This window comes from Cicer arietinum, chromosome 4 (genome assembly GCF_000331145.2).
Source record: "Cicer arietinum cultivar CDC Frontier isolate Library 1 chromosome 4, Cicar.CDCFrontier_v2.0, whole genome shotgun sequence".
Taxonomy (NCBI): domain Eukaryota; kingdom Viridiplantae; phylum Streptophyta; class Magnoliopsida; order Fabales; family Fabaceae; genus Cicer; species Cicer arietinum.
This window is the reverse complement of record NC_021163.2, coordinates 59,962,070-59,984,023: the sequence shown is the minus strand read 5'-3', so window position 1 is coordinate 59,984,023 and position 21,954 is coordinate 59,962,070. Positions and strand designations below refer to the sequence as shown.

The 21,954-nt window shown below is 34.8% G+C and overlaps 1 protein-coding gene and 1 long non-coding RNA gene across 8 annotated transcripts in view; both read right to left on the bottom strand.

The window, feature by feature from the left end:
* Window positions 1-12,284: 12,284 nt before the first annotated feature.
* LOC140920205 (uncharacterized) lies at window positions 12,285-12,930 on the bottom strand. The gene is made up of 2 exons (XR_012162904.1): window positions 12,804-12,930; window positions 12,285-12,637 (listed from the first exon to the last, which is right to left on the bottom strand). It is a non-coding gene; the product is annotated as an uncharacterized lncRNA (long non-coding RNA).
* Window positions 12,931-15,642: 2,712 nt separating this feature from the next.
* The window catches only part of LOC101509078 (uncharacterized), a 7,899-nt gene continuing 1,587 nt past the window's right edge, over window positions 15,643-21,954 (bottom strand). For 5 of the 7 annotated variants that reach the window (XM_073367479.1, XM_073367482.1, XM_073367480.1 and 2 more), the window contains exons 3-15: window positions 21,934-21,954; window positions 21,781-21,835; window positions 21,432-21,520; window positions 21,106-21,130; window positions 20,439-20,474; window positions 20,210-20,327; window positions 19,597-19,724; window positions 19,011-19,359; window positions 18,560-18,678; window positions 17,530-17,770; window positions 16,684-17,439; window positions 16,506-16,577; window positions 15,643-16,322 (exon numbers count right to left, since the gene is read on the bottom strand). In XM_073367479.1, coding sequence (XP_073223580.1) covers window positions 16,031-16,322; window positions 16,506-16,577; window positions 16,684-17,439; window positions 17,530-17,770; window positions 18,560-18,678; window positions 19,011-19,359; window positions 19,597-19,724; window positions 20,210-20,327; window positions 20,439-20,474; window positions 21,106-21,130; window positions 21,432-21,520; window positions 21,781-21,835; window positions 21,934-21,954 — 2,301 coding nt within the window. In that variant the 3' untranslated portion in view covers window positions 15,643-16,030. Of the gene's footprint in view, window positions 16,323-16,505; window positions 16,578-16,683; window positions 17,440-17,529; window positions 17,771-18,559; window positions 18,679-19,010; window positions 19,360-19,596; window positions 19,725-20,209; window positions 20,328-20,438; window positions 20,475-21,105; window positions 21,131-21,249; window positions 21,299-21,431; window positions 21,521-21,780; window positions 21,836-21,933 lie in introns of those variants that run through there. The other 2 variants (XM_073367478.1, XM_073367483.1) reach the window with 2 other exon arrangements.

The following is a 21,954-nucleotide window of genomic DNA, read 5'->3' as shown; positions in this document are numbered from 1 at the left end:
GCAGTAGAGGAAACTGAGAGGAGAGAAAAAGACGCACGATGCAATAGAGGAAACTGAGAGGAACGAGAACGACACATATGAAGAAGGGAAGAGGAGCGAGAATGGCACAGTGACGAAGAAGAAGACGGGATCTCTGAAATTTGAAGGACAAAATACCAAAATTACCCTTAAAATGTTTTAAAATTTAAGGGTAAAATTGATTTTTCATGAAAAAAAAATTTTTCCAGAAAAAATTACGTTTTTTAGGATTCTCAAACCCGCAAACCCGCGCGATGTCTCTCTTCCCTGTGCCGCACTGCGCCGTCGCGACCATGTCTTTCGCCGCCACGCTCCAGTGCGATCGCGGCCGGAACCACCTCGATTGACTACCTATATATGTTGTATTATTTTAAAAGGAGTGCGAATATGAATTTTTATAAATATAAAATATCAAGTTTATGTGTTAATGATATTGTTATTTCATACAAGAAGTCTTAAATTTAGAATTGGTGAACTCATTATATGTGCATGAAAGTAATTTTTTCTTATTTATCTTTATATTAAAAATAATTTGGATATGTTTTTTGAATTGTTGTAAGTTGACAAATATTTATGGAAGAATCTAATAGAAAATCTTGATGATTTTATTCATTGTTTATTTTCTATTGTGATACTTATTTGAATTTACCATAGAACATACTTAAATATGAATAAATGGTTTATTTTCTATTCATGATGCATGTATTAGTTATAATACAACTATGAATAAATGGTTTCTTTAATAGAAATGAAATGAATTTTTATTTGTTAAGAAGCATATAACTTACATGTTTGGACCCACCTTATGATATTTAATTCTGAGAAATTTTTGTGATCATATTTTGTTAGCTTGTGGCAATATATATTTAATGTATTCAATGTATTATATCTTGGACTTGAATATATTGAAAAGAGAATTAGAATTTTAAATTGAGATGCTTATTAAATATAGTAAAAGGCAGAATGATATAAAAGTTTGTGTATGTGATAATTGAGATGTTTATTAATTGTATATGATACAATGTGAAGAAATTAAATGGCAAAAGGGTCATAGTTTGGTGATAGTTGGTCAACACTATCAAGAATATAAAAGATAATTAGATGTTTATGTAACATCCCGATCATTACCGTTATCGGTGATGCTACCTCACGAATGAGATGTCTTTTTCTGTAACACCCCGACCAGTAGGATTCGAGCCTGGTACCTGGGGGATAAGTACCACCTCCACACAATCCAACTACCAATTGAGCCCAGGTACCGAACTTGAATCCCATGGAAAGTAATAACTCGTTATTTCCACTAGGTGGTTAGGGGTGGCGAGAAGTTCGTGAGATAGCACCGTCGGTAATGGTAATGGTCGGAGTATTATAATATCATTCAGTTTTGTAGTAAGGATACACATATGTTAGTTGGATAAATCATGTTGAGGATCATGCTTCCACAATTGGATGTGCAGTTTCTTGGGGTTCAAAGAAACAAACTTGTATTGCCGACACTACCATGGTTGCATAATTTGCAGGTAGTAAAGAGGCTGAGTGACTAAGAAGTTTGTTGTATGAGATACTAATTTGGCCAAAGTCAATGACATCAATATCCATAAATTGTGATAGTCAATACACACTATCAAAAGCATATAGCCAAATATATAATAGAAAATCAATATATATTGATTTAAGACATAACTATGTAAAGGATTTAATTGAGTAATATCCATAGTGTTTGTAAGAACTGAAAAGAATCTTGTAGATTCTTTGACGAAAGGTCTGACAAATGACATGGTGTTGAAAACATCATTAGGGATGTGATACAAGCTCATATCTAAATAGTCACCAATGGTGAAAACGATCAACTCACACGTGAGTAACATCAAATCTTGAATTCAATGATGAAAGTACACTATTAAAGTGATTGAAGTACTTGACAATAGATATATCCCAAAGGGTAAAAGTACTTGGACCATAAAATAAAAGTGGTAGGATGATGTCTCCTCTTAATGGACATATAACATATATTTGCTAGAATATATAATTATGGGTGCATTTCTTATATAGTCCACCTATATGAGAATGAAGTGGGCCGCTTCATAGAGTTCAATAGCTTAACTCTTAAATTCTCACGAAAAGGATATGAGACACATGGCCTTATCAAATGTATCATTTTTATAATTCAATCAATGGTACCGAGATTTCATGTGTGAGTTATGCACGTTTGTTCTAATGATGGTTGGTTCAAAGCTTGTCTACCAACCTAATCGGGAATGAGTGAAAACATAATTTACTAAGTAATTGTTCAAATCATAAAATACTTTTATCAGAAACCATGAGTTTTTTTAGATAATGGATTTAGATATATTTTAAAAATGGTGCAGGATTGTGAGGGGAATTTCCAAAAAATATTTGGAAATCTCTAATAGCTATATTAATGTAGCAAAATAAAATAACTTAATGTACTACTTGGTCAAATGGTTGCAATGTTTGGGTTTGATTCAAATCAATGCATCTTTTAAATTACCAAATGTTATAATTTTTTTCAAGAGTTGTTTTCTTTCACCAATTGGTATAAGTCTCTCTATAAATAGAGACACTTTGAAGACATAAAAGAAGAACACGAAATTTCATGTTACATGTGTCAAGCTTCTATCAAAAATATTTCTGATTCATTTCTTTATTTCTCCAGTGCACGAGAGTAAATGAAGAAACTTTATTCTGTAATTATCATTGATGGATAAGCTTGATTTGAATATGCAATTCACTTCAAGGATTCTAAAATATCCTGAAGGAGATTTGGCGGTTAACTCGTTTGCATTCAATATATATATATATATATATATATATATATATGGTGAATCAAACTTAAAGCTTAGTGTGACACACACTTTGCAATTTATTTGTGCAACCTTCGTTATCATCAACTTCATCATCTTCTTGTTCATGATTTAAAGTATACTCTCAACAAAAGGTCCAACAATAACTCCACCCAAAGTTTCTAGCCATACCACTCAAAGAATCAAATTCACCTCACCAAGTCCCAATACATAAGCTTCAATGATAATCTTCAAATTACCTAGCGTCAACAAAATATTCTTGCAAATACCCAACGTCATGACTCTATGTCCATCACCCAAACATAGTCCCATATGCATAGAATACGTCATTGTTAGGTCCAAAGCTTCCACCACGATTGGTGAAATAAAATTGTGTGCTGCACAACTATCAATCAGCACCAACACAAAATCTCCATTCAAAATTGCTTCCAAACGCATGGTGTGAATTCTAGCACCCAATGATTGTGTAACACCCACTACGCGAAAAAACGCATTTTACAGCGCTTTTTTTAAGCCATTTACAGCGCTTTTTCAAAAAAATAAGCGTTGTGGAAACGAGCGCTGTAAATGATACAACAGCGCTTTTAAAAAAGCGCTATAAAACATGTAAATACAACGCGCGCTTGTTATGCACATTTTACAGCGCTTCTTCACAAAAAGCGCTGTAATATGCACCTCATTATATGAGTTATGGGTGTGCATATTACAGCGCTTTCTCAAACAAGCGCTGTAATATGCCCAACCATAATTCATATATGGGTGGGCATATTACAGCGTTTTCTCACAAAAGCGCTGTAATATGCCCACCCATAACTCATATAATGGGGTGCATATTACAGCGCTTTTTGTGAAGAAGCGCTGTAAAATGTGCATAACAAGCGCGCGTTGTATTTACATGTTTTATAGCGCTTTTTTAAAAGCGCTGTTGTATCATTTACAGCGCTCGTTTCCACAGCGCTTATTTTTTTGAAAAAGCGCTGTAAATGGCTTAAAAAAAGCGCTGTAAAAGCCGTTTTTTCGCGTAGTGCAAACACACCTATTAGATTCACAAGATTTGTTAAAAACCCTAATTGGACTAGAAAAAGCCTAGGGAGGACGAAAATGACCTAAATGTTAATCCAATGACACAAACACACCTATTTATTAGTTGTCTATAAACAAAATTGCTTAACCAATTTTTTGTTGTTGTAGGGCACATTGGGTGCTATTTGCAATCAATGCGGTCTCTGAAGTGATATACTATTTGGATCCCGTGCACGGCGATTACACCAATCACCCCGGAATAAAGAATATGCTCGACACGTAAGTAATATTCATTTATTTCTTACATATATATATTTATATATATATATATATAAATATATATATGTAAGAAATAAATGAATATTACTTACGTGTCGAGCATATTCTTTATTCCGGGGTGATTGGTGTAATCGCCGTGCACGGGATCCAAATAGTATATCACTTCAGAGACCGCATTGATTGCAAATAGCACCCAATGTGCCCTACAACAACAAAAAATTGGTTAAGCAATTTTGTTTATAGACAACTAATAAATTAAATTCTCATCAATTAAAAAAGATAAAATTACGTACCCTGAATTATATGGTGCCAAGAACAATTTATCACTTTCTTTATTTCTTAAAAACATATCTACAATGTAGTGTTTTACATTGTCTGGATCGAGTTTGAACATCGACATCTTATGCGGAGACAAGAATGAGTATTTATTTGACAGTTTCCTCGTGCACACGACCTTCTCGTACAAAAACCTTCAATGAAAATTTTAAACTAGATTAATTACCAATACATTTAATTAATTACAAATAAATGCAATTAAAAGTATTTTTTACCTTATGTACAAGCTGATTACAGTAACACTCAGCTCCTTATGTTCGAGAAGATCGTACATTTGCTCCTTTTCGAGGTATTCAATATACTCATCTCCAAAGATGTCTTGATTCATTTGTACAATGGGCGAATCGTTGCTGCTGCCCATGTTCCTTTTTATTTGGATGTCAAGACACGCCCCGTATTTACCAAGGCGTGGCTGACTTTTATTAGGAGCAGCAGCAGCAGCGACCGATTTTCCCCGATCCAGATTTTTTGTTGCTGCAAGTTTTGCAGCTTTATTACCCTCCAGCCTTTGTAGTTTGGCAGCCCTATTAACCTCCAATTTTTGAGGTCTGCTGCCTTTTTTTGGCTGTAGGGGTGGTTTATTTATTTGGACCTACAAAAATGAGGTAAAATGTTAGTTTATTGAATCTGAAAAAATAAAAAACCTTAGGCAATAAATGTGACAAACCTTTTCGGGAGATGTAACTGATTTGTCCTTGGGAATCTTTTTTTCGAGGGCAACAAGGTGTGTGGGCCATGCCACGTAACTGCCAATAGCGTCGCTTAAGAACTTCATATCTCCATCGTTGTCCGGTATGGGCAACGGTGCAGTTGGTTCGAAAGCAACCGTAGGCGATACTTTGACATGGCCCGCGGGGATCGGAATATTGTGCAATACTTCTCCCGAAGTATTGTGCAATATTCCTTTTCCCACCTTCCGTTGAGTCGGCGAGGACAAGTATAGGACACATGTAGTGACACCCTACATCAATAGTTAAAACATAAGTACAGTTAATATATAAGTTTGTTTAATACATAAGTAATTACATAAGCAAGTAAGTAGTAAGTAATTAATTACCTCGGGAATACTCTTCAAACCGACGTTGCAACTCCCGGTTTCACTCTCCATTTGTATTTCAGGTTGGAGCTGAACCGGAAGTTGCTTGTCTTTATTCGTATTCACCAAGAGTGCCACTTGCTCCGATAAGATTCTGAGCTTCTCTAATACTTCCTCGTTGGAAGGTTTTTGGCGCTTCTCTTGAGGAAAAAAGCTTTTGGGAGTTACGCCAAATCCTTTCCCCCTCACTCGACCGGAATACTCAGGGACATTAAACACTTTCCCAAGAATGTCCCTGCACGTATCCTTGTTGCCCTCTTGAGTTTCAGAACTTTGTTCAATAGTTTCCTAAAATACATGTAACATTAAAAAGATAAGTTCAATAGCATTTTTAAAATACAATATTAAAAAATATTAAAGTGATAATATACTTACACAAAGTTCTACAACTTTCTTGACATTTTCATTATCAACCACTCCTTCTTTGTTAACACGCGCTTCCTTCCATAAGATATGACGACCCAAGGGTTGATCGGCTTGGGTGTCTTTTCTCTATTCGTTAAAATCATAAACAAAATAATACAAATTAGTTACACACTATAGTTTATAATACAAATTACAAGTGATGTTTAATTACTTACAATTTTTTGTTCAAGGCGTGCATATCCCATACGTGATTTCTTGTATGGGTGTTTTGGGTTGCTTGCCCGTTCGCGATTTGCCTTACTAATATTCTATATAAAAAAAAAATAGCAATTGTGTAAAAATTTAAAATACGCTACGAATATGAATAATAAAACACAAATGCTAATAAATTAATCACTTACGACAAACGCCGGGTCAGAACGTTTGGAAACAAATGCACTCCATTCATCCTTTGATATATAATGTTGATATATCTTTGGAGGTTCAGCATTTGTGTTTCCTTCTCTATCTTTTAGATAGAAATTTGAGAGATGGGATCTAAATCCACGATGGATTTTCCCAGCAACTCTCAAAACATATGACTTTCGTTCCTCATCAAGAACAAAAGTGGTCTGCAATGAAAACAATTATAAGTAATGTATTTTACAGAAAAAAAATTATAAATGACAAAAGAGTAGATCAAAATATTTACTTGAATGTCATTCCAGATGATATCTTTGGCATCCTTCAACGCCTTATCTCTCCAGTTGTCTATTGTTATTGGGACATTTTGACGAACAACAGCCCCAATGTAGCTTACAAACATGGAGCTGTTGGGGTCAACTGGCTGACCACTCTCGTTCCAGCCAACCTAATAAACTCATATAGTAAGTACATGCCCTAAACCCTAAAAAAAGATAAAAAAACACACAGCAAACAGAGTATATATAGTATACCTCAAATTTAATGCCACTGCTCCGTGCTTTAATCACCCTTTGCATGATAGTTGCACCACGTTTGACTTCTTTTTCGTAAGTCTTAGAGGTGCCAACTTCTTCATTTTGAACTTCTAAATCTTTGTTTGTATCCATTTAACTACAACAAGTTCAACATGCACTTTAGTATAACATCAACAAGCTCAACATGGATCATGCATTATTATAAACAAACTCAACATGTATCAGTATATCTTAAAAAAGCTCAACATGCATTCTAATGATTACAAAAATTTAATAACATCAATACCTGAATAATGATGGTTCGAAGAAAGACGAAATGCAAAGAAAAGAGGGTTTGCAGAAAGTTCACAGAAATATGGTTCACAGAAATACGGTTTGAAGAAATACGTAATGAGGGTTACGTATTTCAATGAAAATATATTGTGTGAAATGGGAGAGATGATCTTGGATGGAAATAAGGTTCGAAATGAAGGAGATGATCGTGGAAATAAGGTTCGTAAAGGACGGGATGATAGGGTTTGCAAAAGAAGAGAAGAAATGAAGGTTGAGATGAAGGTTACGTAATGAAGAGGAAACTGAAGAGGTAACTGTTATATATACGTAACACTTTTACAGCGCTTTTTATAAGCCTTTTACAGCGCTTATTTTGTAAAGCGCTCTAAAAGGCTTCTTTAGTTAAATTTTTAAAAGGCTCTTTTACAGCGCTTTTTTCAAATAAGCGCTGTAAAAGACCTCCGTGTGTTATTATGTTATTTGAATGCCTTTTACAGCGCTTTTTTCAAATAAGCGCTGTAAAAGACCTCCGTGTGTTATTATGTTATTTGAATGCCTTTTACAGCGCTTTTTTCAAATAAGCGCTGTAAAAGACCTCCGTGTGTTATTATGTTATATGAATGCCTTTTACAGCGCTTTCACACATAAGCGCTCTAAAAGGCTTCTTTAGTTAAATTTTTAAAAGGCTCTTTTACAGCGCTTTTTTCAAATAAGCGCTGTAAAAGACCTCCGTGTGTTATTATGTTATATGAATGCCTTTTACAGCGCTTTCACACATAAGCGCTCTAAAAGGCTTCTTTAGTTAAATTTTTAAAAGGCTCTTTTACAGCGCTTTTTTCAAATAAGCGCTGTAAAAGACCTCCGTGTGTTATTATGTTATTTGAATGCCTTTTACAGCGCTTTTACACATAAGCGCTCTAAAATGTCTCTTTATGTTAATTTTAAGAGGCTCTTTTACAGCGCTTTTCCCAAATAAGCGCTGTAAAAGACCTCCGTGTGTTATTATGTTATATGAATGTTTTTTAAAGCCTTTTACAGCGCTTTTCCACATAAGCGCTCTAAAATGTCTCTTTATGTTAATTTTAAAAGGCTCTTTTACAGCGCTTTTTCCAAATAAGCGCTGTAAAAGGCCTTATTGTTTTTGTGTTTTGTTATGTTATGTTATTTTTTAAACAAGCTCAACATGCATGCAAAACCCACATAGTAGTAACTGGTCACCACAAAAATCCCTTCCTCTTCACCAAACTCTTCTCCTTTTATGCATCTTCTTCACAAACATCAAAGCTTACTCTTTCACAATTCAATCTCCACCTCAACACCCTTTTTATCTCTTTACATTCTCTTTCCTTCTTAAATCGAAACTTAATTGGTATTCAGGATCATTGCCATGTTGCGAAAAATGGGTTTGTGTCTGGTGTTTTTGGGGATTCCCATGATGCGTACAAGGTGTTTGAAGAAATGGGTTTGTGTCTGATGTTTTTTGGATTCCCATGATGCGTACAAGGTGTTTGAAGAAATGGGTTTGTGTCTGATGTTTTTTGGATTCCCATGATGCGTACAAGGTGTTTGAAGAAATTAGGTGTCTGATGAATATTATTTTTAAAGCTTTTTTACAGCGCTTTGTCAAATAAGCGCTGTAAAATGTCTTTTTTACTCACTTTCAAAAGAGTCGTTTACAGCGCTTTGTGTGAAAAGCGCTGTAAAAGGTATAAAACACTCATTATTTTATTTTTAAAAGGATCTTTTACAGCGCTTTTTAAGATAAGCGCTGTAAAATGTCTCTTTATTTTATTTTTGTGTTTGGTTTATTTGGGTTGGGATGACATTAAAAACATTTTTATCATTGTTTATTGGATTAAAAATATTGTTATCATTGTCTTTATCACAATACTTTAGGAGATGATGAATTATTAGAAATGAGTATTCTGAAGAATCTATATATATATATGCACTGAGCAAAAGAGAATCTCTCTATTCAGTTCAGTTCAGTTCATGTAAATTACTAATTTATATTCAGTTCAGTTCATGTAAATCAAGCTAAATATAAAACACTCATTGTTACATGAACTTGGTATAAAACACTCAAATCAAGCTAAATATAAGCAGAAAATAAATTAATCAGAAAATAAATTAATCAGAACTTAGTATAAAACACTCAATTCAGATTACATGCATATTTACAATAACACAGTTCAGATTACATGCATAGCTTATATAAAACAATTAAACATATATATACATTAAGATGCCCTTCTTCTTTTCCTGGTGACATTCACATTTGTTTGTCCATTTACAATACGAAACGATGGATTAATCCAAATTCCCTCATCATGATCATCTCTAAGATATAAACCATCATCAGTTGAATCAATTTCATGTGGTTGTTGTGATGTTGCAAATAAAAGATCATTACCAACATCTTCATCATTATTGTTATCATCACTTATTTTATTGGTCGATAGGACAACAGACCATTTATCATTAGAAGGATCAGTGACATAAAACACTTGTTGAGCTTGCGACGCTAAAATAAAAGGCTCGTCTTTGTATCCCACCCTATTAAAATCGACAAGCAAGAATCCTGACTCATCAATCCGAACGCCATTATTATTATCGACCCACTTGCAACCAAATATGGGAACACGAAACATTGTGTAGTCTAACTCCCATATGCGCTCGATAACCCCAAAATATGATAGATTTGCATATATTGGGTTTTTGTCTTTTGCACTTGAGACATGCATCGCTTCAGCTACGAGAGTGACTCCACTATTTTGCATAGTGGTCTGATCATCTTGTTCTTTGGTATAAAATGTGTAGCCGTTAATAACATAACCAGTGTAAGAAAAGACATGTAAGCTCGGACCATTTGCTAGCCACCTCAATCTATTTGAAATTGATCCGGGGTCTATATCAAATTTTGACATTATGTGATTTTTTAACCATGTTACAAAACTTCGATTGTGCTCTCGAGTTATCCAATTTTGATTCCTATTCATGTTCAAACGAGATAACTGATCAATGTGTATTGTAACATACGGTTGAACCTCATCATCATTGTGCAGAACATACAATTGTGCCTGCTCCCATTCTGTCCTTGATATAGTCAGTAGTCTCCTTCCAGTTATCCCTTCTCCTGATAGTCTTCCCGAATGACGAGACATGGGAAGCCCTATGGATTCAACATTGGACAGATATTCAGTACAAAATTCAGCAGCCTCTTCAACAATGTATCGTTCAGCAATACAACCTTCTGGTCGACTTCTACTTTTTACGTACCCTTTTAATATTTTCATATATCGTTCTATCGGATACATCCATCTCATATAAGCTGGCCCACAAAGTTGTGTCTCCTTAACCAGATGAACAGTAAGGTGAACCATTATATCAAAAAACGATGGTGGGAAATACATTTCAAGCTCACACAAAGTAACAACAATTTCCCTCTGCAATGTCGGTAATTTCTGAGGGTCGATCACTTTACTACAAATTTCCCTGAAGAAGAAACATAATCTAGTTAAGGCTAGTCGAACTTTTTCAGGTAAAATGGAACGTATACCTATTGGTAGCAAATGCTCCATTATAATATGACAATCATGGGTCTTCAAACCTTTTAACTTGAGGTCTTTCATACAAACCAAATTTTTAATGTTCGAAGAGTATCCTTCTGGAACTTTAACTTCGTGTAGAAATTTACATAAAACAATTTTTTCCTTTCTAGATAGAGTATGAGCGGCTGGAGGTAGATATGTGCGATTTCCTTTCTTTACTGGAGCCAGTTCATTTCTTATTCCCATATCGACCAAGTCCAATCTTGCATTGACGCCATCTTTAGACTTTCCTGGAACATTGAGTAACGTACCAATAACACTTTCAAATACATTTTTTTCAATATGCATCACATCGAGGAAATGTCTTACATACAATGACTTCCAATATGGCAATTCAAAGAAAATTGACTTTTTCTTCCACCCAGTTTTCACCAGCTCTCCCGCAAAAGGTTTGCCAAATTTATTGGTCAAACCTTGTACTTTTTCAAGTATTTGATATCCAGTCGGTGCTAAAGGAGCTTTACCTTCCTCTGATTTTCCATTGAATGCATTTCTCCACCCACGATACTGATGACTATAAGGTAAAAATCTACGATGTCCAAGAAACACATTCTTCTTACAATGTTTCAACCGCATCCAATTTGTACTCTCTTCACATATAGGACATGCACACTGACCTTTAATGCTATATCCTGATAAATTACCATATGCTGGAAAATCATTAATTATGCCGAACAACATAACCCTTAAATTGAAACATTCTTTCTTATACCCATCATAAACTTCCACACCTGTCTCCCACATACTTTTTAAATTTTCGATTAGAGGAGTCAAGTATACGTCGATATCATTCCCCGGTTGTTTGGGTCCAGAAATTAACAGAGACAACATCATAAACTTACGCTTCATACATAACCATGGAGGTAGGTTATATATTACCAAAATCACAGGCCACGTGCTATGTGAGATGCTTTGAAGACCATGTGGATTCATTCCATCAGTAGAAAGTGCAAGTCTTAGATTTCTTGACTCTATCCCGAATTCAGGATACTCGTGATCAATTTTTGCCCATTGTGGGGAATCTGCAGGGTGTCGAAACATTCCATCTCTAATTCTTTCATCTGCATGCCATGTCAAGTGTTTTGAATCTTCTTCACTGCGATACATGCGCCTAAATCTTGGTATTATAGGAAAATACCACACGACTTTTGCTGGAGTAGATTCTTTCTTCTTATATCGAGAGACATTGCATTTCGGACACGCCTTAAGTAGTTCATATTCGTTTCGAAATAAAATGCAATCGTTAGGACACGCATGAATCCTTTCGTAACTCATTCCAATAGAACACAAAATCCGTTTAGCCTCGTAGGTTCGACTGGGAAGTTCATTATCATCTGGCAACATATCTTTTATGAGTGTTAATAATTCCGTAAAGCTTTTATCAGACCATCCATTACTCGCTTTTAAGTTGTACAACTTTAATATCGCTGACAGTCTTGTGAATTTAGTACAACCATTATATAATTCTTTCTCTGCATCACTCAACAAACTTTCAAACATTTTAGGACAATCTCGAAGATCTTCTTCAACTGCTTTTGCAATCTCATCAACTCGGTCCGGCTCATATGTATCTGTATCGAAGTCAGTTGAAGCATATGTCGAACTATTCTCAAAATTAATGTTTCCTTTTTTTTTTTCTCACCATGTCTTATCCAACATGTGTAGCTTTGATCAATTCCATTACATACTAGATGTCCTTCTAATTCATCTTCTCTAACACGTTTTCCAAAACAACATTTTAAACAAGGACAAACTACTCTATTTGGATCTTTTGCATTCTTCACTGCAAACTCAACAAACTCCTTCACTCCAATTTCATACTCTTTTGACAATCGATTGGCTGAAATCCATTTCCTATCCATATTATACCACCTATATAAATGCAGTAACAAAAATAATAAGCTTTCAAAACATATCAACAAGTTTCAAAAAGAAACCAATATCAACTAACAATTTCAAAACAGAACAGATCATGTGGTATGAGTTTTTGACAATTTTTGACAATTTCAAAACATAACAGATCATGTGTAAAAAATACCTTAGACAACGTAGATGGCCGCACAGTACGTAGAGGATATTAGGGTTCCCAACGTATATAATTATTTGAAAGATGTAGAGGATATGAGGGTTCCCAACGTATATAATTATTTGAAAGATGTAGAGGATATGAGGGTTCCCAACGTATATAATTATTTGAAAGATGTATTTTACAGCGCTTGTGAATAAAGCGCTGTAATAGGTAGTTAAATTCAATGAAAGCGCATGTGTTTTACAGCGCTTGTGAAAAAAGCGCTGTAATAGGTAGTTAAATTCAATGAAAGCGCATGTATTTTACAACGCTTGTGAAAAAAGCGCTGTAAAAGCCTTATAACGTGATGCGCAAACGTTATATGACCTACTACAGCGCTTGTTTTACAGCGCTTTGCATCAAAAGCGCTGTAATAGGTTCCGTTATTTTTAAAATATAATTACAACAGCGCTTGTGTTTAGCAAGCGCTGTAAAATGGGCGCTGTTAAATGTCATTTTTGGCGTAGTGACCAAAGAGTCTCATCTCCTTACATTCTAAGTTTGCTTCTACATTAGGCGCTTCTGTCTCAACTTCTAACCAGATTATCTCTCCTGCAACATTAAGTGTCTCATCTTCTCCCAAGATAAGGAATCACTCTTGAGTTGTTTTGCAGCACACTGATGGAGCAAATGACAACACTCATTACAACGAAATATGAAAGAAAATTATATCAATTAGTTTTCTTCATTACAACGAAATACGAAACGTAATCCACACCACATGATTGTCACTTTCTTCGCAGAGAGGCGAAATTCATCCAGAGGCGAGGATGACAAGCCTTCATTAAGACGGACATTGTTCACGTAGCAATTGTCGCATATCCTCCAATAGGGATTCTTCGAGAGCTTCGAAGCCTGACTCCACACACTCCAACCGTGTCTCAACTTTTGTTAGTCTACTACCCATTTTTGGTAGCATGAACAATGGTAGGTCGGATCAGTTGATAGAGCAAAGTAAACTATTGGAATGAAATTGGTTATTTCGTTGAAATATGAAAGAAAATTACATCAATAGTTCTAGAACATAGCTCCTCAAAGAGACAAAGATCTCTTTGCCAACCAAACGGTTACTAACATTAAAATTAATAATATATTCAACTGAACAACAAACACACACTTAAAAGAAAATAATGTAACTTCTTAAAACTGACAGTTATTTTATTGAAATATGAAAGGAAATTACATCAACTGTTTTAGAGAATGGGTTCCTCAAGGAAACAAAGATCACTTTGTCAACCAAACGGCAACCCATTTTCTTTTTCTTTTTTTTCCTCTCCCTCTCATAACTCTCCATACTTTGGACTTCTCATGACCCAATCCCGCTAACACAACCTGATTAAACCCATGCGATACCCTATCATTTGCAATCTTCAGCATTGTTCTACTATTGTTGATGTGTTGTGGGCTATATATCATGGGTTAGTTATTGAGAGTTCTAAGAGAGTGACTTAGATGTTTTTTGAATAGCAAATCGAAATATGACGTTCTAAATTGTAACTTAAATGTGTAGTGATTGTTTATTCAACTCTACATATTTGCTCATTTTTTTTATCGAATTCTAACTTTCAGTAGTGTAAATAACACTACCAAATAGTAACTATCAATAGTGTATTGATTCGTAGTGTAAAAAACACTACCAAATTGTAACTATTAATAGTAGTGTATTGACTTGTAGTGTAAAAATATTACCAAATCATAACGATCAATAGTGTATTATATTTCATGCAAATGGACTAACACGAGAGGCTGATGGACAATATATTTTTTTAATTTTACTCTAGTTTTTCTTTGTTGTTGCTCTGTTGAGAGACTTTGCTTGAGATTTACTATTTGTTTCCCAAGAGGTTTATAGTTTTCATTGAGCATCTTGACTCCCTTTGTCAACACAATAAAAGGGCAAATTATTTTCCAAAAATTATCTATCTAGATTTTCTAAATTTTACGACAATTGAAAGTTCTACCTTAATTACCTTTTGCTACCCGAATTCACTTTTCATACACAAAGATTAACTTTTAATTTATTTATCTAAAATATTAATGTAACTTTTAATTTATTTATCTAAAATATTAATGTTTTAAGTAAATACTTTAATGTACTCCTATAATATTTTCATTCCTAGGCAACCAGAATTCTGTCAAACCAACCACAATAGGATACGCAGAGTCGGCCCAAGTATTAATAAAAATGACTCAAATCTTTTTTTATTTAAAAAAAAATCTTACATTTTAATATTCTTAAATTTAAAACCAATACAAAATTAAATAAAACATTTTATTTTCATTGCAAATTATTTAATATTCTTTTTATTTTTAACGATTAAATTCATTACTATTTAAAATAAAATATTTTATTTTTGTTGTAAATTATTTAATATTCTTTATTTTCAACATCAAATTGATTACAAAGATAGTAAGAGTTGTACAATGCATACACTCTTAACATGAGTTATTGTAGATCAAGAGACAAATGATAAACATATTACTAACATTATTATTTTATTGAAGTAGTACAATGTATATACACTATTTTCTTCTTTAATTAAAATATAAAAAAATTTACACAAATTTTTAATGTTGATGTAGAATCGTTAAAATATCTTATTTTATTTTTAAAAAAATATACAAAAAAAATAAATTTAAAAATATTATTAATTCTACTAAAAAAAATTTCTATAATTATTAAATAAAATATTAATAATTTATTATTAAATTTTAAAAAAATCACGTCTAATAATTTCGCTTTAGGTCCGAGGTCTCGGACCGACTTCGAGGACACACCGTTAATCCAGGGTGGGTATAGGGAACAAAATAGCCAAAATAATTAAACGTTACACAGAAATAATAATCAATATTTTCACACACCTGTATTAGGATTAATTCGCATGCCCTCACCATAAAGGATAGGCCAAATCTCCATCAATTAAACTCATGCTACTAATAACTAGGAGCAATATCGGATAAACCCCAACAACTCCACAACCCAACTAAAACTCCACAACTTATTCTAGGTGTCTATTATCTTTCAACATGCCATTTCAATTCCCAACGAGGGAAGAAAAGTTCATGACCTTGGTTTATGAAGAATATATAAGATTCACTAATTCCAGCAATTTGATATTTCACCTTTGGCTTTAAACAATCAATGCCTCCAGCTCATTTAAGGTGACTGTTTCACTGATCGTTCTGAATTTGGTATTTCACCTTGGGCTTGAATCAGGAGAGCCATCCTCATAAGAGACCAGACCTTTCTTTCCATCTGAGCTTCTAGACGAAGACCTTGACCTGTTATCTCTGCTTGCTTTTCTTGGAGATTGTGATTCCACAGAAGACTTGGATCGAGATGGACTTCGGCTAGGGGATGATGACAAGCGCCTATTCACACGAGGAAGAGAACGATTGCGAACTGGGCTACGGGATGGGCTATACCGTCTAGCACGGTAAGGTGGGCTGCGTGATACAGATGGTGTCCTGCTTCTCCTACTTCGGTACCTACATACATGTTTTCAAATAATCATGTGCAATCTACTCCACAGGCTTGATGCAATCATTATTGATTACCTCAACAATGAATCAAATAACGAAGAGAAATAAATCATGCTGCAAAAGCAAGATTTTTACCCTTGATTTTTTTTATAAAAATGTGAACATTTTATAAGAAGTTTGAGAAACAACCTTAGTGGAGTTCTTCTCCGTGACGGTGGGCTCCTAAAACGCCTAGGGGAATACCTTCTGTAACCTGAATATCTGAGAGCAGAGAGTGCAAAAAATTATGACATTTAACACTCATATTCTCAATATTGTCAAATGACTAATAAGAAATTAGAAACTACATACTACTTAAGCAGTTTACCTGTCTCGGTCACTCCTTCCATTGTAGCGGTACCTCACAGGAGACTGAGAAGGGGTTCTATACCTTCTAGCATAAGAATATCGTTCACTGAAACCTCTTCCTCTCCTGATACGTTTTGGTGAAGCATCAGGTGACACACTCCTTGAAAGACTCCTGCCCCGAGGTGTCCTTGACCTGCGAACAGGGCTAAGACTCCTTGAATAACTGCGGAGATTTCCTCTGCTTGCCATTCTGATGGGACTTCGGCTAATGCTTCTCAAAGGGACTCTACTAGAACTTCTGCTGAGGCTTCTGGCAGATAATCTAACTGGACTCCTGCTTATGCTCTTTCTTGACACTCTTCTCACAGGGCTCCTACTGACTGTTCTTCGTGATGATACTCTAGGAGAACTCCTGCTCCTACGGCTTCGAGAAACAGATCTGGCAGGGCTCTTACTAAAACTTCTGAGGTCATGACCTCTCACAGGGCTCTTGCTGACACTTTTATGAGTGTGAATTCTCATAGGGCTTCTACTGATACTTCTCCCCTTCCTCCCTCTCATGGGGCTTCTGCTGATGCTTCTGTTTAGACTCCGGCTTATGCTTCTAACAGGACTCTGGCTCAAACTCTTCCGTAATGGAGCACGAGGGCTTTTACTACCACTTGGACTTCTGCTCAACCTCCCTTTTGGACCAATGCTTTGGATTTTGCTCCCACTCTTGGGACTAATACTCATACTCTTACTCACGCTTCGCTTAGGACTCATGCTTCGACTCCTGCTCATCAACTTTTAATAAAAATACCAGATCTGGAAGAAATGGTAAGCATAAGAAATAACTGAGGTTTGACAAGATTGGAAAGTAGACCTAGATTTTCCTGGATGATCATCCACCATGTCAGGCTGCCTCTCTTCACTTCTGTCAGATCTATAGTTGGCCCCAACGCCATTGGTATGCTGTGCTCCATTTGGCTTTGGGAATCCTTCCTCCTCTAGCATGCCCACACCCTCCCTCTTTTTATGATTCATAGGAGGTAATTCTTTATCCAAAAATGAGGAGGACTGGACTTCAGCTAAAAGAGAAAAACGAAGCGAAGGCATCACACATGCTACCCAGAGAATGAAAACTAAATTAAAAATATATATTAAATACCATGGTATGAAGCTACAAATTTGTTGAAACTTAATTTTAGTGGTTTTACACAACAAACAAAAAAGGACCAGCAAATGACATATTACTTGTGCAAAGAGCAATTGCTTTATACTCCTCCGGTCACTATTATAAGCAAAAATAGCTACTTCAGTTATTAAGAAAATTAGTTAGGTGTAATTAATTTTCTAGATTTCATGTAAAACTTATTCCAAATTTACTAAATTGTTTCTTTGAATGTTACACACTCAACTACCAACATTAAATATTTTTTATTGAAGTAAGGGCATATTAGAAATGAGTCAAAAGTAGTTAACTTTTGCTTATAATAGTGACCAAGATTTTAGGCCACTTTTTTGCTTATAATAGTGACTGGAAGGAGTATAATTCTAATTCAAAGGCAAACTAGATGTTGCCATTACTAACTAACAATCAGTACAAGTATAAATTTATAATCAAGAGAAGATGCAAGGTTAGGTGATTAAAAATCAAAACCCCCCAGTTAGTCCTAGATTGTCTCAGGCCACAATTCAATGTAAGATGCAAATTAGAACTAACACAAAATCATAAATTACTCAGGCCCCCCCAAAAAACCCTTGAAACATGTAGCTTACATTTTAGGATTTGGCTTTGTTGGAGACAAAAGATAAAATAATTCTCCAGGTCTATGTTTATCATGCAATCAACAAACATTTTAGGATTTGGCTTTCACATGCAATCAACAAAAATTGAAGGACTTCAAAATTACCATTTCTCTGAGAATGATCTCTATGCTTCTGAATTTTCCCTTGAGTATCAAGATTTTTGCCATCAGAGCTGTTGTTACTCTTACTTCCACCATCTGCATCAGCATGACTGCCTGATTCCCTAACACCAAGCAATAAATTTTCAGAGACAACATTCAAAATTGTTAAACAAAGTAGAATTGTTCGTTGAAATAAACTTTTTCTCTTATTGAGAGCAATGGATGCACAGCTAAAGTCATGTGGTAGGTTAACAAGTATGATATTCATATAAATAAGCAGCAGGCAGCAGCACACAATATTTAGGTCAACTATTCACATACTAATAGGGAAAAAAAAGAACCACGACCAATATGAGAGCACAAGATATGCATGATACTATTATAATTCACAAACAACTTGACTGTAGTTTTATAACTATAGATTATAACCTAATGTTCAAATCAGATTTAATACCTTCTTGATTTACGCTTTGATCTCTTATCTTGTTTCCTTCGCCTCTTTTCTCGATGTTTATCTCTTCTTTTTCCAGGTCTATGTTTATCTTTCCTAGATCTCTTTCTTTTCCTTCGCCTGTCATCACTGGAGGAACTTGTGTAAGATGACGAGGACACATCTGAGTCAGAGTCACTATCACTTTCTGAAGATTCCATGTCAGAATCTGAAGAACTATCTGATTCTGTTGAGTAATATTTTCTCTTTTTCCTTCTGTCTCCTGAAGATTTTTTATGCTTTCCCTTCCTTCGCGCTTCATGACTATTGGCTTCAGAAGATCCAATTATCGACTTGTGTGTCTTCTTTCCATCTAAATTAAAAAATATGAAGATTCAAATAAACAGACCAAATATATCTAAATATGGCACTATCAGCCTGGACAGACGCATCGACCTTGAAGAGGGAAAATAAACACTACAACACATTATGCAATGGCCTTTCAAAGTTTAAAAATGAAATGTTCAGCAGTTGATTAGGGATTTATCTATCATCACTAACATTAAGGGCAGAACTTAGTATTCTCCCAAACGAGCTAAGGAATTCTCACCCTCATTATGTTCACCACAATTAATTATTTTAACAGTAACCGTTGGGAGTCCTTCTTCATCGCCCACATCTTCCATTTTCTTCAATATATCATACCCTTGCACAAGCTTGCCAAACACTACATTCTTCCTGCAAAATGATCCCAAAACTGAACAGATAAGCAAGTTTAGTTCCATAAGCCAAAATGACGACTCCATCGGGAAATTTACATTCTCCAACCCAATGCAAGAAAAATAGGCATCATTAGAAATAAGCCGATCGGAATTTGAATGTATGTTTCAAAATTTCAAAAAGCAATCAAAAACAGAACTTTGACAATTCTTTATGTTTACTATAGTCAAATTATTATAAAAATAGCTACTTCCTAAGCTGTTTATAAATTTTAGGAAGGCTTATTTTTCATAAGCTTTAGTTTTAACTTACACGAATAAGCCAAAAACATCTTCCATGGGTTTCAACTTTCAAAAGCTTTTGTAATCAGTTCATCCAAACAGTACTAAAATGCTTCATGCTAATTAATAGCAGATAAGCTCTAATAAGTTGTCCTTATCCTCATCCGAATGGTATCAAAGTACTAAACTAAATGGCACTGGCAATAAAACAAATAAGCAAACCTATCAAGATGGTGATCAGCTTTCAAAGTGATTTTAAAATGAGAACCAAGAGTGTCGCGATCAGCAACTGCCATGAATAGAAGGCCTGGAGAATCATGCTTTAGCCTAGGAGACTCATCTGAACAAATAAGTCACAGGTAGAATTTTAAGTACTAAATAAGCTGAGTTAAAACTCAAAAGAACCCAAGCTGGGGACTACGCGTTCAAGACCACAACTTGGCATTCTAACCTGGAAACTTGGGATATATGCTTTCTCCACCAGTCCCTGCAAAACAGACAGGAAAATGATGCAGGAGTTAGTGTAATGTACAATACAGGCTGCATTTGGGATGCATGCAGAGGATAAGAGATGACTATCATGAGGTTTCACAACATGCTAACTGTCACTAAGAGATGAGAAGTGTGATTATTCAGGACACCTTTTACATTACATTGGTTTGAGACGATAATTTGGTAAAGAAGACAGTTAACAACCATAACATTAGATGATTTTAGCACAACTAACAGAAGAGAGCAGGTGAAGAAATTTGCATGCAGATAAAAGCCAATGTTGGCATGGTTTTAATTTAAAATTAATTATAGTCAGTCACAGTATAGGCTGTATAGCAATATACAGAAGTTCACGCAGGTTAGAAAATGAAATCGCTTTAGTACCCCTCAAAATGATAGGCCAATCCGTATTCGTTCAAAGGGAACTTTCTTAGTTTCCTAATTGAATAAGAAAAGAAATTACCATTGTGACAGGAAACATGAAAATGGAACAAGACTTGCAACCCAGACAACTGAATGGTCAGATGATAAAACATGAAGTAACTACATATGTTTAATCAAATTGCAACCTTCAAGAGGTGGAGAAATAATTCATAATATGAGGCAAAGAATCAAAGAATACTTACCATTTCGATTGATAAAATCACCACCCTGCCAAAGGGAAACCAAACATTAATACACACAATCAAATTATAATAATACATACAAAAGAGTCTGGTCATTGAGAGGCTTATTAGAATTATGAGTATGAATAACTTCATAAGTACAACCTTAAAACTATATCACAAGAAAAGCAGTCGTGACCATCAGCCCTGTATCCTACAGAATAAACAAGGGAAACTGACAAAAAGAGGGACCACTACTAAGCCATTTTTAACCACAAAAAAAAGACTGAAGACTGTATGGGAACTGCCAAAGAACAATTTAGATGTGCGAAAAAGTAAAAACATACCCTCACAATGGATCCTTTTACAATCTGATGGAAGAAAGAACCCTTGTAATGCAGTGATTTTCCAGTATTAGAACTGACTCCCTTTTCTCCTGAATGTAAAATGACAGATTTCAAAAGAAAAAGGAAAGGTAAATCAGTTATTTGTCAATTAGAAGACGGTTTATTACTACGTTCTAATTTTCCATGCACAATCCATTTTTCATAGAACCAAAAGGTATTCACTTGTCCAAAACTTTCAGTTGACAGTGGATGGTATGCGGAAGTTTTGCAAGGAAAAGGGAAGTGTCTAAACCCAACAAACATGTTTTATAACTGAAGAAATTTCCATGCAAATCAAACGTAATATTACCGGTACACAGTGCACGAAAGTTTTCAGCAGTCTTTGGAGCAACATCATAGAAAAGCTGAGAGGACAAACAACCACCCATTAGATTGAAAATGAATATTGCAAAGTTATTATATTTGTGAATATATCATCGAATAAATAAATATGGAAAAGTACCTCAAAAACCATCCTTTCAGC